Source organism: Heteronotia binoei, chromosome 6 (genome assembly GCF_032191835.1).
Source record: "Heteronotia binoei isolate CCM8104 ecotype False Entrance Well chromosome 6, APGP_CSIRO_Hbin_v1, whole genome shotgun sequence".
NCBI lineage: Eukaryota > Metazoa > Chordata > Lepidosauria > Squamata > Gekkonidae > Heteronotia > Heteronotia binoei.
The window spans coordinates 99,439,188-99,465,061 of NC_083228.1; the positions used below are offsets into that span (position 1 = coordinate 99,439,188).

The following is a 25,874-nucleotide window of genomic DNA, read 5'->3' on the forward strand; positions in this document are numbered from 1 at the left end:
CATTGTGGATGGCTAGATGTACTCAAAGAGAGTTTCAAAGTAGCAGGTTTTTTACAGTGGTCCAACAAATATAAGGCATAGGAGGATTTACATCCCCATTCCCCACAAAAATCAGAAATTTAAACTTCAAACCAATTCAAAATGACAAATTTAAAGACAGGAGTTTTTAAGCTGTGTGCCACAAAGGAAGCAATTAGATACACCCTGCTATATAAAGAATATCTAAGGTGACCCTTTATCAAATTACATGGAAGTTATTCTAGTACCAGCACTATTGTTTATTTACAATAATATCTATAGTCCAGGGGTGGCCAACGGTAACTCTCCAGATGTTTTTTGCTTACAACTCCCATCAGTCCCAGCCAGCATGGCCAATGGCTGGGGCTAATGGGAGTTGTAGGGGGAAAACATCTGGAGAGCTACCACTGGCCACCCCTGCCATAGTCAAATCATAATTACTATTGCATGAATCTGATGAAAAACAAAAATCTACCCTGAATTCCCTGGTTTTATAGCACACAGACTAAAAAAATGCCGGTTTATTTTGGCATATACAGTATAAGAAACCTAGTGCAATGCATAGCTCCTCTAGGGAATAATTTTGCAGCTTCCTGATGAACCACCCTGAGGGAAAAACACATTTGCTGTAAGAACTGGAGATGTCATTAAGATCAAAGTAACAATATTTATTGCATTTTTAGATTGCATTTTAAAACAGTAAATTAATAATAGTGCACAATGGCTTCACTTGAACCTTCTCAAAAGTGGGAAATCAAATAAAAGCCACAAACCCCCACTACCTCAGGAATAGAGTGTAGGCTGATGCACTTCTCCAAGGGACAGAATCTGTTTTAATGAACTGCCATCCCTGTGTTCTGATACATTTGAATTAATGCTCTGTGTACACTAAATCCATTTATTTTAAATTTGTTGTCTACATTGAGTGAAAAATGTCGCTCTGTACAATCCACTATGAGCAGTGAGTACAACAGCAAAAAGTATCATACAGTTTATACACAACTGATTTCCATTTCTCCTATGAAGGAACCAGAGTAAACCTAATCTGTATATAAATTTTGAAAACTCGAGTTACAGAGGGAAGGCCAAATACTACAGCCCATAACTGTGCCCCAAAAATATTCCTGATTGTATTATTAGCTGGAAAATGGGGTGAGAGTGCAGGTGAAGAAGTAAAGCATGCTAAAACCATGTTCTCAGGTCTTCATAAATTTGCCAAATATTTAAATTAAATATGCCTCTAAAGAAATGTCCAAAGCAGAGCAGTAGTACTGAGAATTCGGTCTTACCAGCTCAGCTGTGTTGTTGTTTGTTTTTTGTAACCCAACGTATACAATGCGCAAAGTGCTAAGCAACACTACAGAAAACACATTTACATCAACACTGAAGATCTGGGGAAATGAAATTCCAACAATTTTGTTTTTAATGAGCTGTATTTTCTAAATTTGTTTTTATTTTTTTTCCTGTTTTCATACAGTATTGAAAACAAAAACGCGGCACATTCACATTTTCCCGAGGAACTGTAAGGATGATCTCTACAGGGATAAACGCTGAGAAGCTTGAAGCTCAATCAATCTGATGTTGAAAACTCTCCGAAGGAGCAAAGGCTTGATCTGAATGGTCTAGAACATGTATTGTAATTTAATAGAAGAGATGGTCGTCTTAATATTTAATGATTTAAAAGAACTTCCCAGTTCATGCGAAGAGTATAGTCCAAGAATAAATCATATTTGTGGAACACACTTTATGCTACATAAGTGTATACTTTGCGGTCCTCAGGTGTTCGTGCCAAATATTCTCGCTCAATAAGTCCTTCAATACGCTTTTTAATAACAACTGGACTTGGTAGGAATCGTGCCTTCAGTTGCTGAGTTACCTAGAACATAAGAATGATGATAAAACTGTCAGTAGTTTTAGTGCTGCAAAAATACACAACAGACTGAACACTGAGGCTTTTCTACTCAAGCCAAATGAAGGGGGATATAGTATGCCTCCCCACTTTTTAAATAAAAGCCAAAGATGCCTCAAAACCAAGAAAAGCTCCAAACATTAAAGTACAAGTGACACCCTCCCAAGTTTAGCGATAGTCAATTTACTTCCATGACACATCTGAAATTTTGTTTTCTGGCACTTTTAGATCAAGAGTGTCAAATGTCCAGCCCATGGGCCAGAAGTGGCTCACCCAGGGCTTTAATCAGTCCCATTGGGTTCTTTTCTCCCCCTTCCTGTCCTCACTATTTGAAGCTCCGAGGCTGCCAAATTTCCTTGCTCTTTCTGCCTTGGCTTTGTTGGTTGCAGCAGGAAGAAAAGCTGCAAGGAAAATGTGGAATGGATTTTCCATTAAGGTCTCTGTGCCCAGAGAGACAGGGCTAAAGGACCTTAATGGAAAATCCATTCCATGCTTTCCTTGAAACTTTGTCTGTGCTGCAATGTGTTTCAATGAAGTGGAAATCAGTTTCACTTTCAGTGTTCCTATAGCCAGCTTGAAGCTCATGCTTCCTGGAGTTGTGTCCTTGCAAATAAAGGGTTGATGTTTTGAGCCAGCTTGTCTCTGCTCAGTAGACCTGACCTAGCGAATACTCTATCTGGGAACCCACAGTCAAAGGGGAATATTACAATGGAGAGCCATTGCCAATTTGAGTAGACCTGGGGGGCAGGGAACAGAAGCTTGCAATGCCATTTCATTGTTTCCTCAGGCTCAGAGCATTTTATATTGTTTAGTTTTTGCTATGATCTTTGTGCTTTTTCTTGATGTTTTATTTTAAAAACTGTATTGCCAAATCCCACTATTCCCCCACCTTTCATGTTTTCCCAGACTCAGAGCATTTTATATTTTAGTTTCTGCTGTGATCCTTGTACTACTTTTTTTTATGTTTTGTTTTAAAAAATGCATTGCTAAATTCCACTATTCCCCCACTTTTCCATTTTACAGAAAATATTGCAAGAGTTTTAGAAATGTTTGTATTTTAAGTTGAAAAATAATATCTTTAGTTATGTTTGTGTCCTCTGCTTCCTCACATTACATTTTATGTCACACATGGCCCGACTCCACAAAGTCCCATTTGTGTCGGATCCAGTCCTCCTAATGAGATTGACACCTGTTTCAGATTATTCAGGTGATTAGCATTTAACCAAGTGACATTACCATGGACCAAATACTTTCTAATGACAAATCTAGCTCAGAAATGCCTTCCCAAATTTTATTAATGTAAGAACTAGGATTGTCATGTTCTGACAAAATGTGATCTATTCTCAAGATCACATAAGGAAGACTCAAAAAATGCTCAGCAATGAGTGTAACAGGATGGGCTTGGCAGGCCATTATCTCCATTCTGCTAGATCAGGGGTGGCCAAACTTGCTTAATGTAAGGGCCACAAAGAATAAACATCAGATATTTGAGAGCCACAAGACATGAATGTAAGATGTTAGAGCCGCAAGACGGAAGGAAGATGGGGAGAGGTGGAAAGAAATCACCTTTAACTTTAAATGCATTTTCCAAGCTGCCAGTTGGCTTGGCAAAATGATTTAAAGAGACAAATGCCTTCTCTAAGCCAGCCAACAGGGTGGTGGGGGCTTTGAGAGCCACACAAAACATGTGAAAGAGCCACATGTTGCTTCCGAGGTGCAGCTTGGCCACTCCTGTGCTAGATGGTCACCTGGTGAATTAACACTTAAAGTAGGTGCTACTGAACTGAAAAACCAATTACATTCTATGAGCAGTATGAGACAGGCCAAGGCCCAGAAGTTACTACTGGGAACTAAATGAGCCATTTGGTTACTGATAAGATTTGAAAGTTTCACACACAACTGCAGATTATATTTAGTATGGATCATAAATTCAGCTGACTTTAGTGCTATGCCCATCAGAATTATATGTATTATGAATACTAGGAAATATAGAGGCTTTATCACATTCGTCTTTGTATATGAAGAGGTTTCTGGAGACAGGGAGGGAACTGTTGTTGGGAAACATCTTGTCAGCTGCATACTATCTCAGCTGGAAGGGCTGGATCATGGCAAATTCTTATTCAATGGCTAGTAGCTTTTGCCTTCAAATGAGCCACAATGTCCAGGACTGGCCTAAGACTAGAATATAATCTGTTTGTTAAATGGTTTATTTATCTGGGTGTTTTCTGTTGTAAGCCACTTTGGGTCCCCTTTGAGGAGACAAGCAGGATATACATTTTAAAATAAAAATGTAAATTGTATTTTGCAGAGATTTTAATCTATCATTAAATTCTGAAAAATGTAGACTATAAGCACGTGACAAAAATATATATATTGATATCGGTTAAATTCTCAAGTCCCACAAAGAATCTGCTAAATATGTAAAGAATTGTGTTCCAGACCTCTCCCCTCACATGATTCCAGAAGAAATGATTATACAGGAATGCCAAGCAATCCCAAGCAAACACCATACTCTGCTTCCCCCAGAGAGCCAGTTTACCTCTGCTACTAGAACATTATGCTGCATCTTCTTCCTAGATTTCATTATCCGCACTATAGCAGCCTCTATCTCATGTTTTCTGTCGTCATCTACTTTCTGTCTTGTTTCTTTTCTTTCTGGGTCTGATTCTCCTTGTTTGGCAGCAACTGAAAGAACAGGAGAAAGATCTCCAAAGTTATAAATACCTTTAGAATTATTTTCTTTTTGTTACTTGAAAGTAAGCTAAAGACCTCTTTCTTTAAATTAAATTATCAGAGACTTTTAGATGGGACTATAGCAAAATACAGATAAAGTAAATAAATAAATCTGGAATATTTATTAATATAGTAATCTTAATTTAGAATTTTTAAAGACGGCAAATGTTTCTTGTAGGGCTTGTTGCTTTGGCATACAGTGAAGCAGATTTAGAGGCTGTTTCTTTATCAAACCACAGCTTTGCTTCATATAGGACAGCTCTATTCACTCAACATTATGATATGATAAAGTAAAGGGAAGGATTAACTCAAGGATTATATATACAGGCAACTCAAAAAACCATCCCCATGGAAGTCTAAAATCATAGTATTTTTTTCGTCACTAACTGTTCCTTGCAGTTGCATGTATCTGTTCTATAACTACCTCTTTTGCTAATTTCCATCAATTTAACTCAGTCTTTTTCACTCTCAATCCATCTAATCCACTACAACTCTTTTCACTTTGTAAAAACCCCTCTGTATATCAACAATATCAATATTACTGTTATCAAAGCTTAAATTAATCATCGCTTTTCATAGGGACTAAGGTAAAATCTTTGCATGGATAATGGTTATAAGTGAACACAACATACTCCTGCTGTAGGATGCTATAGATGGAATCCATTCAATGGTTACAAAAGAATAGTGAAACCTCATGTTGCCAGCTGACTTATAGGGAGGCACAATCATCTGGAAACACTTTTTCCATGCAAACAATCCTAAGAATGGGTAGTGGCCAGATAAGACATCAACTACTGTACAAACTCAGCAATTTAGAAGGTAAAATACCTAACCTAGCTGTAATGGCTGCAGATGAAAACAAACCTGTTTGAATCTTGACTCTGTGCAGTTTGGATGTGAACTGGTCATTCACTGTAAATATATGTCCATTTTCTATTTCTTTTGATTTGGGTTCTTTTGTGAGAACCCGCTGTGTTGGTTTTCCACACGCAAGGGATTGTAATGCTCGTACAAGCTCTCTTTCAGGAATATCTGTCTCCTGTTGTATTTCCTACATTACAAATAAGACACTTGTTTATGTGACATAAGAGGTTTAAAAGCAATCTGAACAGCTTTAGCAATTTCTACCCAAACTGGTATATTCTTTGATATTTGAGAAAATTCAGGAAACATTTGGAAGATGAATCAGACTTGTGATGCATGTTTAGAAATGTTATGTATGAAAGTGCTTTATTTCAAATCAGCTTGGTTTCCAGGTTAGATACAAAACAAGGGAAAAGTAGGAAAACATGGCACATTTCTAGAGTTTTGAAAGCAGAATCATGTTTACTTAAAATGCTAAACAGTGACAAAACACCCAAAGGAAATTAAAAAGAAGTTTTATCTCGATATTACAGTTAGTCAGTATCAGGTAATTCATAAATAGTACACAACCCATAAATCAGAATGTTCTTTTAGCATGAATGAATGAATATGTGTGTGTACATGTGTTTGTGTATATTATTTTATCATATTTATATCCCACCTACCCCTGATGGGCTCAGGGCAGCAAACATATTAAAAACAACATATAATTTTAAAACAAAATATACAGTAAAAGGCCATAATATACAAAATTTTCAGTCAATAGAAAATCCAAGATATATATATGCTTTCAGTAGGCCTTGTACTAAAAGCCCTGTAAGCTCTTGAAGGATTGGCAACAAGATGGGTGTGACCTAATATGCGAAGAAGTTCCTATTACAAAATTTGTTGACAGAGAAAGCAACAGAACAAAGCTGCTGGAGTTCTCCTTAATAATATTCTTATCAGCAATATATTCTCATACCCATGGCCCAGCATTATACAACAACTAAGGTTTGATGGAACTACCACCTTTGGTTCCAGTATTAGTATGAACAGAAATAAATGAGAAGCAGATATACAAATGTACAAAAATTCCACATCATCTTGAATTCCATCATATAATTCTACAATTTATGAGTGGACGCACTTATTTAAATGTTAGTATTAGCTGTTGGCAGAATATTAAGAAATTAATTATGCCATTCTAATGCCTCTACAATGAGGATCTCCTAAGCATATTTTGAAAACATAACTCACATAAAGAGGAGTTGTAAAATTCACTTCTCAGACTCAAAGATTGTTTATTTTGCTTAAATACGGGAAATTAGTTGGAAAATAACCAGCTTGGTACCCTTGATACTTCACAATACTTAATTCCATACTGGTCTTAAAATATAAATAATCTCTAAGCAAACCCTAAAGTGATTATGATTAGACTGAAAACAAAGATGCTTGACTAGAGAGACTGGCTATGGCATGTTTCATCATTTAATGGACCGGAAATGAAACATTGCTGTGCTGTTGTATAGAGCCGTGGTGTGGCCTCATTTGGACTACTGTGTGCAGCTCTGGTTGCTGCATCTCAAAAAGGAAATTTTGAAAATATATATTCCATTAAGAGAATATGAATACCAGTGTTATGTATGTTGTATATATGAATACCAGCTGCCTTAGAGGAAAACCGTGGCCTGTATGTCCTATTCGTTGGCCCTCCAGTCAACTTGTTGCCCACTGCTAGACTAGATGGACCACTGGTCTTATCCATCAGGACTCTTCTGATCTTAATGATTACTTAACACAATAAGATGTTCTGATTTTTTCAACTATACACATCACTATGTCCATGACATCTAACAAGTATATACAGCAGGAAGATCTACACTACAGTTATAGCAAAGATTTCTTTCCAGGATATACCACTTTAGCTCATGAGGTAGGGGAACCTCAAACTGACTATAAAGAACAACAACACACCACTAACAGAAGGCTAGAATTAGAATATCTATAAGGACCCCCTCATTTCTTTAAATACAGGGAAGGGTTTTTTTTAACCAGGGAAGCATTAAAATGCAGTCCCCTACCTACAGCATACAAAGAACAGAGTACAGCCCTCAGAATCGGAATAAAATTTGTTCTTATACAAAACAAAGAATTGTTATGATTGCTTTAGTATAGTTATGTGATGGAACTGGAATATCCTTTATTTTAAATTAAGTATGGTAACTGGAAATAACAAATGGATTACATATCCATATAAAGGGGTTCTGGCTCAGCAACAGAGCATCTGCTTGGAACACAAAAGGCCCCAGGTTCAATCCGCAGCATCTCCAGTTAAAAGAACCACGCAGGAGGTGACGTGAAAGATCTCAACCCTAGAGAGCTGCTGCCAGTCAAGGTAGACAATACCGGCCTTGCTAGATGAATGGTCTGATTACATATAAAGCAACTTTATACGTATAAGCCTCCCTTTATCAGTATGGCATCTCTCTGAAAAATAAGCATCTATTTTTCCTTCCATTCCTTTAAATGGCAAATGCAAAATTAGAGAAATGTACACACACAACACAAGCGATGTTACTAATAATATCAAGCAATACAAAGAAAAACACTAATCTCAGTTTTTGGCATATTCAACAGGACAGAAATGATCTCTTGCCTTTAAAAAAGAATTGGAATACACAAAATATTCTTGGGACAAAAATCCAGGTTTACATTTAAGCATTTAGTAAATTCTGGATGCTCAAGCCTTGCAAAAGCAAAGACTGGTGGTCCTGAATGAAGGGCCATAAGAGTCATGGAAGTTCAAGGCATTAACAGCTAAATTCAGGAATGTCCCATTCAATTGCTGAAAAGAATGAATAATTTCCTTCTCCATTAGATGGAGGAAGAGATGAGAGCATATTCAGGAGATAAGACACATTTTTACAGTTACCACAGAAAGCCACAACTCATACCTCAAAAGTGTATTTTTCTCTGTTGTTAAAGAGCATTAGTATTGTCATTTGGAAAGTGGAGACTTGCAATATGTGCTTCCGTGTGTTGGAGCCAGTTACTTGGGCACCTCCTACACCAACTTCTGAGCCATCTTCCTGTTTTAAAAAGTCAAATATCATTCAGGGAACATTATGTTTTGCTCTTAGATTAAGCTTGCCTATGTACTTATAAGCTATAAATTGTTGCCTGACTAATCTACTGTGGTGAGGCTGCACACAATCATTTTCATTTTAAATTATTAATCTCCATTTTCTTCTCCCAAAATTTAATATTTGTTGTCTTTAAAGGCAAATTTGTTCCTATTTGTTTTCAGTGACCCTTTATTACAGTGGTTATTGTACCTATCAAAACATGAATTAGATTTCTGAATAAGGTTATATCAAACCAATTGATTTCAGCATACAAAAAATGAAACTATCAAATCTCAAGCGTGTGATAATAAAATCTTCTGTTATAATAAGGGTTCCCAAAATGAAACTATGGCTAAAGGTACAAATGATATTAACATAGATGTGGAAAGCAAAGGTCCAAAAGAACTCCCAATATTTAGACAGAATGCTATAGGTTACAGCTGCCATCCTCAATGGCAGGAGGGAGGGGGAGATGGTTTGACAACTGTCTTGAACTACAAAAGGGAGATGTCTCGCATAGAACCTCCGGTAGGCTGATACAGGATATACATTTGTATTTATTTTTACTTAATTTATTTCATTTGTACCTTCATCCCCACACCCAGTAGGGATCCAAAATGGCTTACAACATTTCTCCTTCTTTATGCTACAACCCTGTGAAGTAGCTTAGGCTGAGAGTATGCAAAGATAATAAATCTCCCAAAATACAACTCTAATTTAGTAAATAAATGACAAGTATTACTGCAACTAGCTTGTACCAAAAAGATGGTATTCACAATCAAGCCGTTTTTGCATTCAAACAGCCAAAGACACAAAATCTCTGTAGACACACTATTTACCTTTTTAACAGGACCATAGAAGGTGGCATTGAGGTCTGCTGATCCCATGTGATGCTGGAGTGTCAGTTGTCGTCCACTGTGTTTGGCTAAATAAAATCTATAAACAATTCAAGATACAGAAAGACCATTTGATCATTTGTATTTTAAAATATGGATATAATAGCTTTTTACATATCCACATAAAATTTTCATCAGTTTGTCATAGTTAACATTACAAACAAGCAGAACATATATTCAGGTGGGTAACCATGTTGGTCTGAAGCAAAAGAACAAAGTCTTCCAGTGGCACCTTTAAGATCAGCAAAGGCTTCTGAGTATAAGCTTTCAAATGCAGAACAGTTATTCTAGCAGCAACGTATGGGTTAGTGTAAAGCTCAACTCAGTTCTGGTGCCAAAATAATTTTCCCATCAATGTTATAACAATGTCTTAAAAATTCAGAGCTAAGTACAGAATACAGGAACACTTCTTGGGAGGAGTTTCTGCACCAGGACTTTAGAAGTCCTCCTGGAGGCCCCTATGGAAAGGCAAGCTGCTCTTTTGAGGGGAACTGACAATGTCCTGGTCCACCTAAGTACAGTATGGTGACAATCTTTGGACTGTGAGCATATGTTGTATATTTTAAAGCACCCCACCAACCATTCATAGAAACATCGTTGTCCTTCCTTACCTCCTAAATATTTCAAAAGCATGTCTGGGTGCTGGGGGAATGTTGCACTTTGGTGTGGCCGACTGAGTAGGCCAGTAGCCTGTTGTGAGAACCCGCACTGTCAGATCAACACCACCTAATGAGACCTACAGAAAGAAAAGAAAAAGGCATTGAATCTTCTTGTAATTGACTACGAGTTTGTTTTTCTGTTTTTATATACAGGACAGACATGGAAGCCTTATTTTCACTGAAAAGAACAAAGTTCAGTATATGCAGCAGCCCGGGGGGGGGCATCTTCGAGAGGGAATGGGGAGCTGGAAGTTCCATGAATCCACAAAAAAAACCCTCAAAAACACCCCCACCCCCACCCCGCAGAACTGGGTGATGCTGGGAAAGAAAACTGAAGATGTAATATGGATTAAATTATGCAGCATCACAGTGTTGTACCCAACCTCTGTCTTCAAGCCACAGGGGCCCCTCACACCCCCAGGATCAGCAGGATGCAGCAGGAAAGGAAAGTCCTATTTCACAAGCTTCAGTTTGCTTACAGATCATTAGCTACAACCCAGGGTTTCCCAAACTCCCCATGGCCCAGTTATTTTTACACTTCTCCTTCGTGGCCCACTAAAATTTGGGGGTGGAGCCAGGAAATGATGTACAAACATGCTTTAAACTCTTGCAATATTTTGTTTAGGAAAGGTAAAATAGTGGGATTTTGCAATGCAATTTTAAAAATAAAACAAAGAAAAAGCACAAGGATCACACAGCAGAAAACTAATAATATAAAATGCTCTAATCCTGGGAAAACATGAAAAGGAAGGAAGGAAGGAAGGAAGGAAGGAAGGAAGGAAGGAAGGAAGGAAGGAAGGAAGGAAGGAAGGAAGGAAGGAAGGAAGGAAGGAAGGAAGGAAGGAAGGAAGGAAGGAGAGAGGAGAAAGAATGACAGGGAGAGAGACAGCCAGAAAGAAAGGAAGAGAGGGAGACAGCCAGAAAGAAAGAAAGGACTGACAGAAAGAGAGAAAGAGAAAAAAAAGAGGTAGAGAGAGAGAGGAGAAAAGATAGACTGACAGAAAGGGGGGGTGGAAAATAAAGGAAATAGGGTTGCCTTCCGGACATTGAAATTGACCTGGGGGGGGGGAAGGGAGGGAGGAGGCGGGAAGGGGGCAAACTAGGCATTTGGCTTTCCCCCTCCCCCCATGTCGTTCCTAGTTTGTCCCCCCTCCCTTCCCCATCCCAGGTCAATTACAATGTTCGGAAGGGAGCTGCTCAGGGCTGTGTAAAGGGCCCCCCCCATCACCTGATTGTCAAATGAAGCTCACTCAGCCTGGGCAGGCCAGCGGCAGCAGGAACCAACCCCGTCCTGAAAGGGCTCCGTCGCTGTAGCATGTAGAGCCAAGCCTCATTGCCAGCCCGTCCCCCACACAGGATCAGAGGGACACCACGAGGAGGCTCCGGATGCTTCGTCAGGGCCGGGCTAATTCCAAGTGATTTAAATCGCGCGCTGAAGGAAGTGAATGAGGCCAGGCCCTGTCGAAGCAGGTAGGGCATCTGAGCCTCCTCTGATTGCGCAGGTGGAGGAGGGGGGACGGAGCATGGCAGCGCTGGGGAAAGGAAGGGAGGGGACGGACCCTGGCGGTGACAGCGAGCTGAGCCTTGGCGTGTGTGTGTGTGGGGGGGTGACAGAGCAGCTCTTGCGGCTGCTGGGGGCGGCTGCAGCGGGGTTGTCAGAGGGCAGGAAGTGGTGGCCTGGTTGCAACCAGGCCCCAGACCTGGACCGGTCTGCAACCTGGGGTTTGGGAACCCCTGCTACAACCCATAATGCCTTTACGTAAGTCTACAATGCATATGGAAATGTGATGATCTAGAGATTTGGATTTTTTTAAATGCACATGTTACAAGCATATAAACCCTGAAAGAGAGAAACAGCTCTTTTAAACACCAGATCATCTAAGATGCAGCCAAACTCTCAATTAGACTGCCTCACACACACACACACACACAAAAAGCAGGGGTGTGCCACCTGGTGGTGAAAAATTCACCTAGAACATTTAGTTAGAAGTATTCCAGGTCTTACCAAACCAATACTACTACAAATAGTAGAACTGGACCCAATGGCCACAAATCTAATCTATCTTGAATGCAAAATGAGGCAATTTTAAATGACTTACCCCATAAAATACTGAAGTAAACCTGGATGTAATGCATCTGGGGCTATTTCCTCACTTTTTGCTCTAGCTGTAAATGTCTACCCTCCCACTCATTCCCATTGCAGCATTCCCCCCAGGAGCCCAGAAACAAGAGAGGAGAAGAGATTGGATTTATATCCCGCCCTTTACTACCCAAGGAGTCTTAGAGTGGCTTACCATCTCCTTTCCCTTCCCCACCCCACAACAGACACCCTGTGAGGTAGGTGGAACTGAGAGAGCTCTAACAGAAACTGCTAGAGAAGAAGAGCTCTGTGGGAACTTGTGACTGACCCAAGGTCACATCAGCAGGTACATATGGAGGAGTGGGGAATCAAACCTAGTTCTCCCAGATAAGAGTCCACACACTTAATCATACATCAAACTGGCTCTCGAGCTTTGAGAGGGACAGCTACCATTAGCACTATCTAATGAGCTTGACTCATTTTCTCCTTCAGAGATCAAGGCTTCAAATTCTGGGTGTGAGATAACAAGAAAGTCCTCTTTGATTAAGACCTACTAGCTCTACAAAGCAAAAGGAAAAACAGCACAATGATCAAAGCACAATGACTGCAAAATCTATATTGATATATTTTCCTGACTTAACTGCCTCTATTCCCTAATCACTTTGTTGACTAAAGTTGTTTTTTAAGTTTTTCAGGAAAAAGTGGGATACAGAAGGGGAAATGGCGTAGGGAAAATACAAGTTCATCAAAAATTATCAAGTATTATGACTAGTTACCAACAAGTAAAAATCAACTATTAGTAAAATATATGTTTCAAATATAGAAGAATCCTTGTTTTCTTCATATGCTCTCTGTATACACCAATAATGTGGAATACCGTCCTGTTAGAACAGAGCACACTGGCTTTGACTTCTCCTTTCCCTCCCCTTTCATATTTACAACATATAATAATAATAAACTTTTATTTATATCCCGCCCTTCCCGCCGGAGCAGGCTCAGGGCGGCTAACATGACATGGTATACCATGATTTATAAAACAATTTTAAAATACAATTAATACATACAGTTAAAACAGTTACATTAAATTACAGCTAAAATTAAGTTAAGGTGCTATATTCAGTTGACGTATTTCGATGGCGAGATATCGCTTTCAGGGTTCCTCATATGCTTGCAGAAAGAGAGTGGTTTTGCAAGCCCTGCAGAATTGATTAAAGTCCCGCAGGGCTCGCACTTCCTCCGGCAATTGGTTCCACCAGTGGGGGGCCATTACAGAAAAGGCCTGCTCTCTTGTTACTCTTAGTTTGGCCTCTTTTGGTCCAGGGATCCTTAGAAGGCTTTGAGAACTAGATCTTAGTGCTCTCTGGGGAACGTGTGGGGAGAGGCGGTCCCTAAGGTAGGCAGGGCCTCGGCCATATAGGGCTTTAAAGGTGATAACCAGCACCTTATAGCGAACTCGGAATATAATTGGAAGCCAGTGCAGTTCCTTCAGCCCAGGCCGCACATGTTCCCACCGAGGTAGTCCCAGTAGCAGCCTGGCCGCAGCATTCTGCACTAGCTGCAACTTCCGAGTTTGGCACAAGGGCAGCCCCACGTAGAGGGCATTACAGTAGTCTAGTCTCGAGGTGACTATCAAGCAAATATGGAATATCAAGCAAATATGGTATTTCTTCTTTGTTGCCTTAACAGTACTGGTTCACATTCTGACCTCTCACCTTGACCCACTACAGCAGGGGTGGCCAAACTGTGGCTCAGGAGCCACATGTGGCTCTTTCACACATATTGTGTGGCTCTCGAAGCCGCCCGCCCGGTCAGCCAACTTGGAGAAGGAATTGCTCTCTTTTGAATCACTTTTCTAAGCCAAGCAAGCCAGCAACTTGAAGAATGCATTTAAAGTTGCTTTCTTTCCCTCCCCCATATATTTGTTTTGCGTCCTTCCTTCCTGCTTTCAAACATCTGACATTCATGTCTTATAGCTCTCAAACATCTGACGCTTACTCTATGTGGCTCTAACATTAAGCAAGTTTGGCCACCCCGAACTACAGTATTTTCTTCTTTGCCCTTCACAGCTAGTCCTCAGCCTTCCTATCTCTATCCATAACTCTGCCATTAAAACCATTTTTCTCATTGTACATATGCAAAACCCTTCATAATCCCTATAGTGGTTTCATATATGCACTCAGACCTACAACAAATGTCTTGCTCTTACCTTCAAAGTCCTCCATGACTATCCCTTAATCTCTTTTCCAGTGCTGTCAGATGTAGCTGTGCCGATAACCACTGTTCCTCCACCCTGGCTATCCAAAAATGTTCTTAATGAACTTTGCATTTTCCTTCTCCTCCCAATAACTCCTTGCCCAGATTTATGTGTGATGCTGCCCCTTTACTGCCAAAAACACACTTTTCCCCATTTAGATTCTATACCCAGTCCTTCAGTCACCATTCTCCTACTGAAATATAATATCAACTGCACGGAACTAGGGAAGGCTGTCATCTTCTTGTGGGTTCTCCATGAACAACTGATGGACCAATGTGTGAAGCAGGATATTGGGACACCAGGGAGGAAGAAAACCTTCCTCTTCCGACTGGCTTTCGCTGACGAAGAAAGAAATTGCTAATGATTACGTCCATTATAAAAGCACAATTAGCATTAGCACTTTTATCAATTTAATTAAGTGATTTTAAACTTATCAGAATTTTTTAATGTTTAATGTTAATGTAACCTTGTCTTTTGTATAAGGGAAATTGAATGATGTTGTTAGCCGCCCTGAGCCTGCTCCGGCGGGGAGGGCGGGATATAAATAAAATTATCTATCTATCTATCTATCTATCTATCTATCTATCTATCTATCTATCTATCTATCTATCTATCTATCTATCTATCTATCTATCTATCTATCTATCTGATCCAGTAGGATTCATCTTATGTTTTAACTACACATACAGATGGAGGCAGCATTTTAATAGCTACATGTACAACTTGAATTTGCCACTGTTACTTCCTAGAGTAGCAAATGGTAACTCACTCTAGGCAGTTGAGAAATAGTCTACTGCTCATTTAAGTATTGATTACAGCCCTGAGTATTACACACTTTTCCAATATGATAGAACAGTGGCTTAGATTGAGGTAATTACTATAGCAGAAGTTGAAATACTGCTTCATTTAATATTTGGAAGAACCATTTGGAATAAACATTAGAATGATTGAGTAAAATGTAGAAGAGTCATAAGATTCTGCCTTCAGGGGCGGTATGTCTTGTACAGCTAAAATAAAAAAGTATATTCATTTCTTACCCCTGTAGCCTGTAGATGTTGCCTAAATTCATCCATTGTTGTGTTTGAGATGCTCATATCTCTGAACATTCCTTCCAGTTTAGATGTGAATTGACATCCACATTCAGTCTGCAAAAAGATATTTATAATTTTAACTCCATAATTATATACAAATTATGCTAGCCAGGTATCTAAAAATCAAACCATCATGAAGTATAGAGGACTTTAAAAAATTTTCTTCCAGAAGATACTGGTTAAAAAAAAAAGTAATCACAGCCTACCCTAAAGAAATGCTTTGTTTTAGAGATCAACAGGAATCCCAAAATACATGATTCATAATGCAAAGGTATGTCATAATTTTTACCTACCAATTAATTACATCATCAACTTCTCTCTCAGTCAAATTAATTCTCATGCTGCATTGAAGCAAAGATATGAATACATTTTTATACTGACTTTCCTCCATGGAGGAAAAGACAGTACACAAAGTTCTTCCTGTTCTTTTTTTACCCCAAGCCATCTACAAAACAGGCTAGGCCGAGGATGTATGACTGTCCCCATATCAACCAATGAGCTTCATGGTTAAATGGTGATTTAAACCTTGGTCAGTCCGAATCCACTATTCTACTTTGTATACCACACTGGCTCTGTAAAAGAGTAAGAGCTATATTGGAAACCTTACCCCAAACCTGAGTGCCGGCAGGGGATGGTTCTATGACACATAGAGTTTTTACTTGAATGCTAGAGTGTTCCCCACATGACAGGCCTAGTGTGATGACATCACTTCCGGATGATGTCATCACATTGGGCATGTTGGGCACCAATGCAGCTCTTTCGGGGCAGAGATCCCCCCCTCAATAGTTTTAGAGCATTTGTTTGGAGTATTTGCATCCTTGAAATTCCATTTCATATCCAGTTGTACCATCTAAACAATCATATCTATGAAGCTGAGGAAAGAGGAAGAGAAGACAGCTTTGGAGACAAGGTGCTTCTCTCTCCACAGGATGACTTTTTGAGGACCCATAAGGTCATGGACATGCACACCTCATCCACTTCTGGAAACAGGCAACGGAGGTATCTCTTCCCCTCCACCAGTAGGATTCCTCCTTGGAATCCTCTGAATATTGAAGTATGACATTGCCTATATCACTACCTTCTATCCCTTTTCCATTTTTTCCTAGAACAGCTCACAAGATTGGTGGGAAAGTGAATTGCTACTCCAAAACACTGTAGCATTAAGGTTTTCAAAATGGTATGTGAAGATTATCACATTATTCTCAGCTGCAGTGAACAAATATTTAGTATTGAACCTTAAGAGTTTAGAAAAATGGCTATCATTTCTCCAACTTTAAGAAGACTTCATGCTCACTGAGAAATAATAAATTCAACTGCAGTATCATATTGCTGCTGTAACTGCTAGTTGTATGGTCTGAAAAAAACAAACCAATTCCAAGAACAATGGAAAGGACAAGAGTGAAGACCAGACATTACCTTCAACTTAGATATCATATTTTTCTCAGAATCATCTGAAACACTTTTGTTTGTCAGAAGCCTCCTTGCCAAGTGCTGCTTGTAGTATCGTTCAAATACATCTTTTTCTTGCATGAACCGAAACAGAACCATTGCCTTATCCAATATAGTCTCTACTTCTTGTTCTGTTAACTGTAAACAAAAACAAAAGAAGCAACTATATTTCAAACCAGTAATGTCAAGCTGATTACTAGTGTCATGACGAAGAACTAATGCTGACAGCAGCTCTCTATTCTATGTGACAATCACTGCTTACAGTGATTATACCAATTTGTGCTCTGATAAATCCACTGTCTATCAATTTTATTGGATGCTCCAAAATTCTAGAACTTGTGAGGAAGTAAAAGTTCTATTTCCCCCCATTTTTCTGTATGGTTCAAGGCATACAGAAACGTAAGATAGAAAACTTTTTCTCCCAATAAAGTTGATGGGCACAAGATTCAGGATGGACAAAGGAAAGCACTTTTTCACACCCAAAATTAGCTTGTGGAACTTACTGTTATGGGTGGTTTTAAAAAGATTAGACAAATTCATGGAAACAAATGTACAGCTAAATGAAACTTCATCTTCAAAAGCAGCATACTTCTTAATACCAGTTTCTGGAGGACAACAGAGGAGAGGCTTTCACCTCCAGGTCTGCATACTGGTCTTCCAAGATTCTTGGTCAGCCAGTTTAGAGGGGGGGGGGGGGGAGATACTGAAGTAGACAGACCATTGGTTTGATCCACCAGGGCTCTTCCTATGTTCTTAAATGTATGAAGTATAGAAGAGAGACATACATCTTCAAACATGCCCCTAGAGGACATATGCCAGGGACCTGCAACCAACTGCAGCTCCTTAGTTCTCATCTTTTGGGTCTTCTCAAGTATTTGGAGGGGAGTCATCTATACTTCACATGTACTATGGAACATCAAGAAGACCAATGGACATGTAGTGACTCTTAAATGTGAAGCAGCAAAACTAAAGGATGACAAATGATAACCAAGTCAGAGGTACTTAGGTGCTCCACGTGAAAGGCTTTCGAAGAGTCCTGTATTATACAGTAGACTATTCATTCTCTTAATTAAGTATGGTGCAGATTAGATCAACAGACATTAAATGTCTTTCCTGCAAAGGGCTAATTGACATAAACAAGCATCTTGCAGCACCTGAAATACAACTAAGTTTTTATTCTAGCACTTATGACTGTGTGCCAGTTGTGTTTGTGAACACACATGCACATATGGAAGCCTAGTGACAATTCCACTACATGCATCTGATTAAGTGGACTCTAGTTCACAACAGTTTAAATTAGAACAAACATTTGTTATTCTTTATGATTCCGCAAGAGCCTTGGACCATTTTCACACTAGACCTTTAATCCTGGTTTAGCCCTATCCCCAAGCTGACATTCTACACTAGAAGCATAGAATCATAGAGCCACAGAGTTGGTTTCTCTGATTCTAGTGTAGAATATCAGTTTGGGAACAGGGCTAAACCAGGATTAAAAGTCTAGTGTGAAATTGGTCTTGCGATTTTTGCTGCAGGAACTTAACCCTGCTACCTCTTTGGAATTAATTCTCAATCTGGAAGCAACCAAGATGTATTCATTCACTGTGGTTTCTCAGCTTGAGCTTAACTTTGTGTGATGCCAGGAAAGTACTTTCATAGCCTATCATAGGACAGAAAACTGGAACAAACAATGGGCAAACCCAGATGTTTTTAATTTATGTATACCCCACCTTTCTCCCCAGTGAGTATCCAAAGCAGCTTACATTATTATTGTTCTCCTTGCCTCCATTTTATCCTCACAACAACCATGTGAGGTAGGTGAGGCTGAGAGTATGTGACTGGCCCAGGGTCACCCAGCAATCTTCCATGGCAGAATTGGGGATTTGAACAGGTGAAGTTGCAGCTTCATGAATTCATCTAAAGGAACTTCAACTTCTTTAAATGCCTTCTGTTCCCTTATAGCCTATGGCGACAATTATAGTTAATGATCTCTGTAGGCTATATTGGGGAATCTATGTGGGGCTATGCAGGGGTCTGTTTTTTTAGGTAAAGGCACTAAATTTTCAGTGTTGCTTCTAGTGTCTCTACTTAAAAGACCCCCAAATTTCAAAAAGATCGGACCAGATGGTCCAATTCAATAGGTTCCCAAGGAAGGTGTCCCCATCCTCTATTTCCAGTGAAGGGAAAAAAACAGCAAAAAAGCAGGGATTGCCCTGACCTGGATAGCCCAGGCAAGCCCAATTTCATCAGATCTCAGAAACTAAGTAGGGTCAACTCTGGCAAGTACTTGGATTGGAGACCTCCTTGAAGTTCCAGAGCCAGGAGGCAGGGCCAGGCTTTATTAAGCCACCTATCTAAATATCCTCCATGCCCCCAATAGGGTCAATCACCAAAGGCCGCTATGACTTCCACGTGCGCGCACAAACACATAATTTTTAAAGAAGAGCAGGGACTGATGTCAAACCAGAGAATCTCTGCAGCAGAAACTGAAGGGGGTGCATTTCTGCAGGATCAGTGCTACTGTGGTAATGCCAGCTCAACATATCCAAAAAGGAGGGGGTTGCAGGCCTAGCACAGCCAATGCATGTACAGAGTGCTCATCAAAACCAATGCCACTGTGGTAATGCCAGCTCAACAAATCCAAGCACTGGGGGAGTGGGTGTTCCAAGCCCAGCATAACAGTGCATCTACAGAGTGCCAACAAGTACCAGTGCAATGTGCTAGTGCCCAGCAAAACCAAGAGCCTTCCCTTAAATGCTTTCTTTTTTTCCTCCATTGTACATAATAGAGAATAAGGGCATCTTCTTTGGGCACTCTGTACATGCAATGGTACAGCTGCACACTTTGTATAGGCACTGGTTCTACTGGGCACTCTGTACACATGCTGGCTGTGTTGGACTTGCATCTGCCGCATCTTGGATCTGCTGAACTGGCACTGCCACAGTGGAATTGGTTCTGCTGCATACTCTGTACATGCACTGGTTCTGCTGAGCTTTGAAAAATCCCCCCTTCAGTTTCTACTGCAGGGACTCTGACACTGGCCCCTGTTTTTTAGCTTCCCCTCTTCCAACCACTGGAAACAACAAAAGATGGGTGCACCTTCTTTAGGGGCCCACAGAATTGGACTCCTTAGTCCAATCTTCTTGAAACTTGGGAGAATGTGTCAAAGTAGGTCTTTTGAGGAGAGGCACCAGAATCTATGATGAAATTTCGGTGCCTCTAAAAATTTCGGTGCCTAAAAAACACAAGTTCCCCCCCCCAACCCTTAGATACTCCCAGATAGATTTCCCATTGACTATAATGGTCCAAGCAGGGTATAATGGAGCAGGAAAAAGTACGGGATTTCTGAAAAAAAATCTGAATGCCATACCAGTATTAGAATGTATGTATTTTCAGGCATTCCAAATATTTTGATGTCCAATATATCCAAATCCAAAAGATCCTGATGTTTTTGTGCACACCCCTAGTTTAAAGCACCTCACATACATACAGAGATTAATACAGTTTGAGCTGAAATTATACTTACTCCTTTGACACCTTTTTTCAATTTGTCATCTATAAATAATGAGAGATATTCTGGAGATCTAGAGTTGAGGTTGAGGAAATACTCAAAATCTCCTGCAATAGTTTGTTTGAAAAGCCTATCATTGTTGAAAGATTCTTGGAGAAAACGGTCAAACCGACTCTTCAAATCCAGTAAACCCTTGAGCAAAAACAAATAAAACATCTTGTTTTTTTCCCATGGCATGTACAAAGATTATAACATTAACTGACTTTTGCTACATGATCCAGAATCAAAAACTGCTGCATTAGAATAATTCATTTGGCACTAGATAGTTTTTACTTACTAAACAAGAAATGAATAATTATTTTACTGAAAAATCAGTTTGTTTTGAATATTTCCATTAATATAACTCACTGGTCAGTGATCAAACTGTTTGAAACCTTGATCATTTTTAAACACTGCAGGAACACATTACACCCAAATTTTTCTCCTTGTTTGTCTCTGCTGTGAAAAGCTACTAGAACAGCACTGGAAATTCTCTTAATTGTTTTTGGAATACCAAGGGAGGGGTGAAATGAACAGTGTAAGAAGATATTAGCTACCTGAATGTAGTCAACTGGGTTCTTTCCTTCACCCTCTTCAGATACAAGCGCTTTACCTTGTTCCCTAAGGTAGGAGCTCATACACTCGCACATAGTCTTTAAACCATTCGGCACTCTACTGAACAACTTGTACATACAAGCAAGATCTGTAACAGAGAAAGAAATCTACTACTAACACATATTGTCATAAAACTTTGCAGATAAGCAGAATACCAGATTTGTCACATTCCTAATCCCCACTGCAATGTGAAACACATCATGAGATTATACACCCTTCTACTTCTGAGCATAAACTTCTGTACTTTCTTCTGTAACTTCTTTTTAAACAAAAGTATATGATGTTTTAATATATTAGAATATAGTTCTATCAATATATACAGCTCTGCTGCTTATACTGAGAAAGGGATAGAGTATATGCTGAACTCTCTTATTGAAGATCAAATACATTAAATTCATGATAAGAGCTAAATGGAGTATAACTCCAGTGATCACCTTATTCTAGGTAAATGTATATAAGATTAGTACAGTTTGAATCTTCAGCTAAAATCTGACTGCTGTTAAGTAAACTTGATGCTAATAGCCTTCCCCTGGCTAAAATTTCCACAGAAAGGGAGGCAATTATTGCAAATTCTACCACTCCCAGCAGTCCTCTGACCATTCTCCCAGCTGTACCTGGAGGTCCATGTCCCCCGGCAGCTACATTTCATGAGGCATTTGTGTGTGTGTGGCTGCAGCAGGAGGACAGAGGCAAGTAATTCATGATCTGTGGATAAAAATCCTTTCATCTGTGAAATTTTTAGCCAGGGTCCAAGGAAACTTTTTATTATTTAAGTTTGGGGGATGTGCAACTTTTTTGAGTGGAATAGATGGAATGAGATGCAACTGAGTTCAACTAACCTATCAGGCAGGTTATATCTTTAATAACACTACCACCTAGTATTTCTACGCTCAACAGGCTTCACATACTCTGTCTTCAGAATATTTCCCATGGCCTGGAAAGTAGGTTGCAATTTTCTTGTACAGTACAGCCTCTATATTTGAATTGAGTCAGGTTCCATGAAGCCAAATTAGTCACAAAATTGTACTGAAGAACATGCCTTTTACGAAATATGCAGGAAATCTACAGTATGGCATCTCATAGAATCAGGATAAAGCATGCTGAAAGATGATTTCCATATTTTTTTGAGCTGTAATGCATTTCACATGTCAAAATACAGAACTTCTGTAAATCTTCACCAACTGATGAAAAACTCTACTAGAAGTTCTTATTTGAGAAGAGCCAATACAACTGGAATGTCTTACCATGTAATGAACCTGCAGGAGATATCAGAAGCCCAATGAGTCACCAATAATTAGACTCTTGACAGTTTTGGACAGAATGTAGATGGTGAGGGGAGAGGAAAAGCCAAGTGCCATATGCTTTCTATCTCTGCCCATCCTTCAAAACCAAGCTGCACAATGATGCATTACTAAGACTGCAGAGGCATCACCCAAACTTACCTTCAGTTTTCCCATTTTTCAGCATATGAACCAGTCCTGAGTTTTCCATTTCCACTATTGTTTTCATATGCTTGGAAATAAGCTCCCTCTCAACAACTTTTACAATTGGCTCTTCAGTTGATTTATCAAGGCAGTGCATCACACGTTCTATTTCTTCATTAATTCTAGCTTCTACTTTTTTAATATAAACTGAAGCACTATTTTCTGCTAAAAATTTCTGGCTTTCCATCTGTAATAAAATATATACACACAAGATAGTTTTTGTTCATTTATTATATTTATTACTCCTGTTCGTATGATTCATGTAGTTACATGTTAGATAACATAGCTTCTTTTTCAAATCCTGGATTGATGACTGTGAAACTTTAACAAAAAGTCAATCTCTGGATATACAAGAAATTTTTCTTTGAGCAAGAACACAGTTCCTGCTGACTTTGAAACAGGGAGTGTGGCTTAATATGCAAATGAGTTTCTGCTGGGCTTTTCCTTCAAAAAAGCCCAGTGTGAAACAATGGTGATGTCTGGGGGTAAGGCCTAATATGCAAATGAGTTCCTGCTGAGCTTTTTCTATTAAAAAAGCCCTAGGAGGTACTAATATTGTTGTAATCCTTACTGAGCTCGTTGTGTGAAGGTAGGATGCAATTACTTCAGATAAATGAATCTAAGTAAATTATCCTAGCAAAACAATAACAGACTGCAAAGATGTTTGAAACATACAGACATATTTGCAAGCTATAATGTACCTGAAAAAATTCTGCTGACATCTCTAAGAAAGGAGCTTCAAAATCTTCTTCATAGACTGATCTTCCTTCAAGACCTAAAATCATTAACATCTGGCAAGCATTTCTGATGGCTCCCCTGTCAAAATATTAAAACAGATTTAAAGATTAAATTTCTCTTAGAAGAAACAGAATTCCCAAAGACATTCACTAAGAAGTATGATTTGGGGAGGGACGGTGGCTCAGTGGTAGAGCATCTGCTTGGTAAGCAGAAGGTCCCAGGTTCAATCCCTGGCGTCTCCAAAAAATGGTCCAGGCAAATGGGTGTGAAAAACCTCATCTTGAGACCCTGGAGAGCCGCTGCCAGTCTGAGTAGACAATACTGACTTTGATGGACCGAGGGTCTGAGTCAGTAGAAGGCAACTTCATATGTACACTCCCTTCTGTTTACGGGCTCACTTAGTTAAAAAAAATGTGACCAATGTTTTTGTTATATTAATGAACACCTCCATATCTAAGACCTACTTCAAAAGGTTGTTGGGTTTTTTGACTAGTAAAACTACGACTACTAGTTAGTTGGAATTGCCAACTGCTTTGAAAAGTTTCCTTCCATTTTACTTAAATCTAAATAATAAATTAAAAATAGAGTGGTCTCATTAATGACAAGTATCAAAAAAGAACAAAACCAAGATGACTGAGAACACAACATTCTTCATTATTTCCTCAAGACTGAAGAATATACTTCTGTCATTGAATTTAATGCAAATCATGCATGATAAGTAAAATGTATGTATTCTGATATTCATTCATTAGTATGCTAGCCTGAATCAGTAACAGCTCACTGAATCTTCTTATGACTTTCTGCAACAAAAACACCAAAGAAGAATATTTCATTTCTGTTGTTCTGATGCATGGTTAGCATCCTGAATAAGTTTATTTAGCTAGTATCAACCAGTTCTGATAACATGGAAAGTAATTTCTTATGAATATATCTGCCCACACAAATCCAAGGAATCAGAAGCCTAACACTGAAATTAGCAACCCATACTACAATTTGGAAAATAATTACCTATATGGTCAGAAGAACACCATGAAATAAACAAGCAGAAACTTGTTTTTCCACAGATACTCTATGTAAACTCCCAGAACTATGTGCCATATGAACTTCTTAGGTCTCGATTCATTGAGAAGACCTTTTCTACATATACTTTTGGTAAATTAATTAGAGCCGATTCATTAGATTTAATTTTGGTAGAATAGGACTGTCATGCCCTGACCTGGATAGCCCAGGCTATCCCAATCTTGGAAGCTAAGCAGAGCAGGCTCTAATCAGTATTTGGATGGGGAACCACAAAGGAAGGCCAGGGTTGTGACAGAGGCAGACAATGGCAAACCACCCATGAAAGTCTCTTGCCTTGAAAACCCAATGGGGTAACCATAACTCAGTTGTAACTTGAAGCACTTTCCACCACCACCAGAAATGTCATGTATACTTATTTATTTTTAATAGCTCTAAAATATGCCAGTGTAATTTGTGTATGAATCGTATTCCTGTACTTTACATTCTTGCATTTAGTTAGATTAGTTTTAGCTAAAATATGTAGATTATTGGCTGGGAAAATTCCCCTCTGGACCTAGAATATATAAACAACCTTCTGATTTCCCTTTAGAGTTGGAAAAGAATACACTTCTCATTTTTCTTAAAGTCAAAAGGTTGAACCCAGTAAATGCTGAATGATCAAGGAAGCATTTACACCACACAGCATTGTGACTTAGTGGTTTTTGTGCTGTTAAAATTCAGCTGAAGAGACTGCACTGGCTTGCAGGCTCTGAGTATCAGGTGCCAGAAGTCAGGCAAGGCATTCTCTTGGCTGATTTTTATAGCCCTGTACCTAAGGGTCATGTTTGCAGCCAGCATCTCAGAAGCACTCCTGCAACTACTCATCTTTGTTATCAGCAAGCAGCTGGCATCGGGCCAGGAGGCCTGCACTTTGCCATCTTGTCTGCAGCTCTGTTCTCAGCCTCTATCTGTGGCACTCTTAAGGTGTAGGTGATACTGGTGGGCTGGGAATGGCTTACTGAGGTTCACCTGCTGAATGAGACCTGGAAGGTGTCAATGGCTCTATACCAGCTGCTGGCTGTGAATCCTGACAAGTATGCAATTCATTTTCCTGCTGGTCATCTTCTGTTAACTCAAGCCTGGCAACACAGGGCTCCTCTTCTCCTAAGGAATCCTTGCTATCGCTGAGCCCTGGCTGACCCACTACAGAGACATCCTAAGTATCCACTTGTTTGTTATCTGGTAATACCCATTCACAAGGGGGTCACTTAAACAGGCACACTTTAATGTAGATACAGAAATGTATACCACCACTAGTTTTCAAGAGGCAATCTTTTGACAGGGCATTTGCAGAGTGTAATAAATGACTCTGTATACTGACAGGATTCTGCCTGCCAATCTGAATTTGACAACTGTTGTGATTTTCAACAA

General features: G+C 39.4%; 1 protein-coding gene across 1 annotated transcript in view; it reads right to left on the reverse strand.

Annotated features, from left to right (window-relative positions):
- Positions 1–665: 665 nt before the first annotated feature.
- The window catches only part of CUL3 (cullin 3), an 84,280-nt gene continuing 59,071 nt past the window's right edge, over positions 666–25,874 (reverse strand). Inside the window, exons 5-16 of the mRNA XM_060242202.1 lie at positions 23,408–23,522; positions 22,665–22,893; positions 21,165–21,310; positions 20,584–20,760; positions 17,028–17,198; positions 15,558–15,665; positions 10,139–10,263; positions 9,471–9,567; positions 8,461–8,595; positions 5,525–5,711; positions 4,467–4,612; positions 666–1,894 (exon numbers count right to left, since the gene is read on the reverse strand). Coding sequence (XP_060098185.1) covers positions 1,763–1,894; positions 4,467–4,612; positions 5,525–5,711; positions 8,461–8,595; positions 9,471–9,567; positions 10,139–10,263; positions 15,558–15,665; positions 17,028–17,198; positions 20,584–20,760; positions 21,165–21,310; positions 22,665–22,893; positions 23,408–23,522 — 1,768 coding nt within the window. The 3' untranslated portion in view covers positions 666–1,762. The remainder of the gene's footprint in view (positions 1,895–4,466; positions 4,613–5,524; positions 5,712–8,460; positions 8,596–9,470; positions 9,568–10,138; positions 10,264–15,557; positions 15,666–17,027; positions 17,199–20,583; positions 20,761–21,164; positions 21,311–22,664; positions 22,894–23,407; positions 23,523–25,874) is intronic.